This window comes from Lactuca virosa, chromosome 8 (assembly GCF_052849685.1).
Source record: "Lactuca virosa cultivar CGN04683 chromosome 8, Lactuca_virosa_CGN04683_v6, whole genome shotgun sequence".
Taxonomy (NCBI): Eukaryota; Viridiplantae; Streptophyta; class Magnoliopsida; order Asterales; family Asteraceae; genus Lactuca; species Lactuca virosa.
Window position 1 is genome coordinate 13,779,626 of NC_136433.1, and position 6,000 is coordinate 13,785,625.

Genomic DNA, 6,000 nt, shown 5'->3' on the forward strand with positions numbered 1-6,000 from the left:
TAAAGCGCAATTACGTGTTTCTATTATGGTTGTTAGACTTTTATTGAAAACCGGTTTACCGTTTCGCGGTAATGACGAGTCGGTTAACTCGGAAAACAGAGGGCTTTATATTGAAGTGTAAAAAGCCATTCGAGAGACTAGTGAATATATTTTCAACAATACTTTAGAAAATGATCCTAAAAACAATCAACTTATTTTCCCTACAAGTCAAAAAGAACTTGTGCAATGTTTTGCACAAGAAGTACTTTTGAGTATTCGTCAAGAGATTGGTCAAGATGTATTCGCTTTATTGGTTGATGAATCTAGCGATGTCTCAAAAAAGGAACAAATGGCTATTGTTTTGCGATATGTGGATAGTCTTGGCTTTGTGAAGGAAAAATTCATTGGAGTTGTGCACATGAAGGATACATCCTCTTTGATACTCAAAAACGCCTTAAATGAAGTACTTACAAGTAATAAGTTGAGTTTTAGTCAGGTAATTTATTCTTTACTTTTTTGTTACTTCAATTTAATTTAATTACCTTTGTGTTATATTATATATATATATATATATACATATATATATATATATATATATTAATTTTTTTAATAGATAAGAGGACAAGGTTATGATGGGGCTAGCAATATGCGAGGGGAATTCAATGGTTTGAAAGCTTTGATATTACAAGAGAATGACACAAATTTTTATGTACATTGCTTTGCACACCAACTTCAATTGGTGGTTGTAGTTGTAGCAAAGAAGCATGATGGTGTTAGTGACTTTTTTGAGCAAAATTCGTTGGTGGTTAATGTTGTTTGTGCCTCGTGTAAAAGAAAAGACTTGCTACGGGAACAAGCAAGAGAAAGGGTGCAAAAAGGCTTGTGTAGTGGTGAACTTGAAACAAGAAGAGGGTTAAATCAAGAGACTACATTTGTTCGGGCGAGAGATACAAGATGGGGTTCACATTTCAACACACTCACAAGTTTGATGAAGTTGTTTGCGGATGTTCTTGTAGTTTTAGAATTTGTGAAAGTGGATGGAGGGTATTTGGCAAACCGCCAACAAGCATCCGAAATCTTAGCATATTTTAAATCTTATGAGTTCGTGTTTTACTTATATATGATGTATGACATTTTACGCCTCACGGGTACATTATCAAAGCAACTTCAAAAAAAAGATCTAGACATTTTAGAAGCAGCTTCGATGGTTAGAGGGAAAATGGACGCATTGCAATTTTTAAGAGACATGGGGTTTGCTAGCATTTTGCCAAAGGTATCCTCTTTTTGTCAAACACACAATATTGCTACTCTGGAAATGCAGGATTTTTATGTTGGTGCGAGAAACCATACGACCACAAAGACCAATGGATTTCATTTTGAGGTTGAAATCTTCAACACGGTGGTGGATATGCAACTAACAGAATATCGGGATCGATTTAGTGAAACAAGCACCCAATTACTAGAATACATGGGTGCTTTGAGCCATTGTGATTCATTTTCACAATTTGACAAATCAAAGTTGTTAAAGTTGGCGAAGCTGTACAAGTATGACTTTGATGATTCGGATTTGATAGATCTTGAAGGACAACTTGAGGTATTTTATCACTCTTGCATCAAAGATGAGCGTTTTACCACTTTGAAAGGAATTTCCGAGCTTTCTCGTTTGATGGTTAGTACGGGAAAACATCGGTCTTATCCTTTGGTTCATAAGCTTTTAAAGTTGGCTTTGATTACCCGTAGCAACCGCAAGTGTAGAAAGATGTTTTTCGAAGATGAAGTTCTTGAAGACCGACTTGCGCAACAAGATTGGCGATGAGTTTTTGAACGACGCGTTGTTTTCCTATGTTGAGACCGAAGCACTTGTGAAAGTTGAGAATGAAAAGGTAATGGAACGGTCTCAAAAGATGTATGTACGAAGAGGACAAATTTAAATTGTAATAGATGATAGATTGTTGTTATGTTTTTAACTTTTATGTAATGGATCGTTTATTTGTATTAGACGTAATGAATTATTTTTTGGTTTTATATTATGTTTGACCGGAAAAAAAAATTTGGCAACACCTACTGTCAATTCCTACGGCCGTCCCTGCAGAAAACGACAACACAAATAAATGGAGCGACGAAAATTGACGGCGGCAACAGCGTAGAACGGTATAACGACGAAATTAATGGCGAGATAGAAAAAGGGAATGGGAATATTGGAAAGATTGAATTATTCGGAAGTGAAAATAAAAAATATTACTTTTTTTTTTCAAGTGGATCCAAAAGTAAACATGCGGATCCATGTGGATCCAAAAGGGGGAATGAAATGTGGCAAAGCCTGTAAAATAAAGAAATGACTCATCCATATGGGGCAAAGTAAAAGAAATGAAAAGTAAAGGACAAAAATCATAAATAAATTGAAAAAACACGGGAATGAAAAGAGGAAAGACGCAGGGAGAGATAGGAAGAAAAGACAAAAACAGTGTGGTAAAAACATGAAAAGGTGGAAGTAAATTGGTAAAAACATGAAAAGATGGAAGTAGACTGTTCCTGAACATATTATCTTTTTCATTCGTATATTAATAACTAGAAAGGTCAGGGATTTTGATTTGTGTCAGTTAAACTTTTGTAGGTTTGTTTTAAAAGATTGTAAAGTCTGTTCTACTGCAAATAATCGTAATTACTTACATTATTATTGATCCCTTTATAAATCCATATCTATAATACATAGACTCCATAAAAGTATAAATCCATATCTATAATACATAGACTCCATAAAAGAAAGTTTGCACCCGACACAAAACTTTTGTTAAGTAACTGATCTAACTGCAAGTTAAGTAATTTTTACTGGAAACACATTTTACCCATTTTTATTTCAAGAATTATTAAACCAGAAACCTTCAAAAGGTTAATTATATTATCTACATCAATCTTAAAAAATCATCAAAATAAAACATGCGTATGAACACTTCAAATCCAAAAACATAAGAAGCAAACATTTTTCAAAATAGGGAAAACATCAGAATATATGACCATTTTGTCCTTTCACGTTAATGTAGTTAAATAAAATGATGATATAAACTAAAAAAATTATGGCATTACAGCAGGTAATTGAACATTTTCAATTTACATGTTATGTTCATGTAGTACACATATTTATTCCTATAAACTCAAAAAATAATAGCAGGTCAAACATCACTAAATTTAACTTAATACATATTGAATAATGTCTACTTGCAACTTTGAAAAAAAAAATACTGTAACTAACAAAATCATGCTAACTACATATTTCTCTCTACTACTAATAGTGTGCAGAGTAACATAAGTAAAAATAAGAAGTACCCAAAATGCCCCTCTCACCCATAGATTGATGGTTTCTTTCTTCTATCCCAAATACATTTTTCATCTCTTGCTATGCTTTTTGCTGGAAAAGCACGTCCCCTGAATCAAATACAAAAAAATAAAATTATAAGATAAAAAAACCAAATAATGTTGAAATTTAAAAGTTTGATTAAACCATGTATGAGCTTTGTATATGTAGATAATCACACCACACCCTTGTTCTTCATTTGGGAAAAAGACCACCGTTACATCAAAATTTTATCATCTTGTAAAAAAAGTCTCCAAAAATGAAGCCCAAATTCTATAAAATATTACCTATTATTATGGAGGTCTAACGCCAAAGCATTAACATTTTCTCTCCTTAAAATCTCAATTGCTTCCTTCACAACAGCTGGAATTGCAAAAAGTAGTTTGTTAGAAGTTAGTTTAGTAAAAGAATTAGAAAAAGAGTCTTATGAGATATACCATAATCATTTTGGTTGAATGGTGTTAATTCGATGTATCCAATGTTTGAGGTACATTTCCCTATATGTTGTCACGTGTTTCACACACTCTTGACTTCCCTGAATTTAATGAAATGTTTTCCCTCATGTCCATTTTTTCTTATATTTAACATAACTTTATATACATGTGGAGATTATAATTGATTTAAATGAAAGGGAGAAAATGGATATACATGAAGATAACTGATTTATCTCGGGCCTACTTCGTATCTTTAATTGTATAATGTAATATAATCCTTCATGCTTCTAATAACTGAAGTTGTCATTTTGTCACCATGAAACCACAAAGTAACTACTGCTTAGCTTCAACTTTCTTATTCTGTCACAACCTGTCATAATTTTTTAGATTGTATGTATCTCAATTTACAAAAAATGTTTTATATATAAAAAAAAATTATGTATCTGTAATTCTCTCCAAGAAATAATCAGATTATATAACAAAAGAAACAAAAACTTACCTTACATTTTTTGGAAAATACAATGTCATACTTGAGTAGTGTTCTCAAAGTACAGTTCTCAAAGTACAGTAGGATAATATATGCATGTATCTTCAATGATGAAGATAAATTAGACCAATAATAATAATAATAAAAGAAGGTAGTTATTACTTTTTTTTGTGTTTTTTTGTTATATATTCTGATTATTTCTCACCAGCAATCACAAACTCGGCTCTATGTGCACAGTCTACAATTTGATGTCTGAAAAAAAAACCCGAATCCAAAGAAAGGTAAAGATCCAATATTTTAATGAAATTAGAAAAACTCAAATTAGAAAGAAGGGTAAAGATTCAATCTTTCTATGAAATTAGAAAAAAATAAAGGCGAATATTCAATCTTTTTTATAAAATTATGCATGAAAGATAACAAATTTATATAAAATTAAGCTTTACCTAATAAAAAAGATCCGTGTAACAGAACATACTTCCATATTTCATAAGACATGAGGTTTGAGACTCAACAACCACATCATCTCCCTCAGACTTGCATTGATAAATACTTCATACAACAGAATCTGCAACAGTTCCTGCAGCTGTTACAACAGCAGCAAAACCACCAGATGTACATGATATAGGTAAAAGCACAATGATATTTTCTACATAATTTCTTAGATAATGTTATTAAATGTTCACAATTCTTAAACTTTTAAAAAAGTGTAATCAACATCCCACTTCCAATGTTTATATATATATATATATATATATATATATATATATATATATATATAGGGCTAGGTTATAATGTGGATGGACAACTATTGTGTGGACGTGTGGATAATGCTATTTTATGAAAATTACTAAGAAAATATGTTGTTTAGTAATGTGAATACGCTCAATCTCACAGAACTATTGTTATTTTAATGGATTCTCACCAATTCTAATTCATTTTTGTTCTCATTCATCGTTTTTTATTTATTTCAATTCTTACAGAATACGACTCAATAAACATCCTGATAATATTCTGACAGAATGAGAATAATTAAAAAAAGTGTATAATAACCTTATAGACGATTTAATTAGTGAAGATATATATATATATATATATATATATATATATATATATATATATATTGTAGCAATTTTATTTCATTTCTTTCTACTTCTTAAACTCAAAAGGTATAATGGTAAGACCATTTTGATGAAGAGAAACTATGCTTTTAATGGTTTACCATAAAGTGGATTCACTAATATAAATTAATCTATGTAATGGTAAGACCATTCAAATTTATGCATGAACTGGGATGAAAGTAAGTACCAACAGTTAAAGTCTTGTAGGAGATCAGTTGTGTTGCTTGTTCTTATCAGTAGGGAGATAGCTCGTGCATCCTACTACCTCCATTACCCACTGAGCACAATAATAAGTTATAGTAAAGATTAGCACAGGTAAGATGACCAACAATGCTCATTTTGATAAGTAAAAAGTACAATTATGGGTTGAATTCTCTGTCAAGCATTTCATCAAACAACTTATACGCATCATAAACTTATTATTGAACGACACTTATGTATGGTTTCATCATCCAACCAACCTTTGATAACATCCAACTTCAAAGGAAAAAAAACCATGTCGTTAAAATAGATAGTTCCATTAATGAAAAAGAGTAAGAAGAAACATAATCGTATTGATGATGTCGCTCCCTAAAACGATTCGGTTCCTCTGTAACACCAAATATAAAGATGGATTGTGTGTAAATCCAC

The 6,000-nt window shown here is 31.2% G+C and overlaps 1 protein-coding gene across 1 annotated transcript; it reads left to right on the top strand.

Annotated features, from left to right (window-relative positions):
* The first annotated feature begins 967 nt into the window (after positions 1-967).
* On the top strand, positions 968-1,795 carry LOC145130102 (uncharacterized). Its single transcript, XM_079064955.1, has one exon. It carries the CDS (start codon positions 968-970, stop codon positions 1,793-1,795), a length of 828 nt encoding a protein of 275 aa, XP_078921081.1.
* Positions 1,796-6,000: the final 4,205 nt, after the last annotated feature.

Coding starts and splice junctions, on each gene's coding strand:
- LOC145130102 (XM_079064955.1), top strand. CDS start 968: ATGAAGTTGTTTGCGGATGTTCTTGTAGTTTTAGAATTTGTGAAAGTG.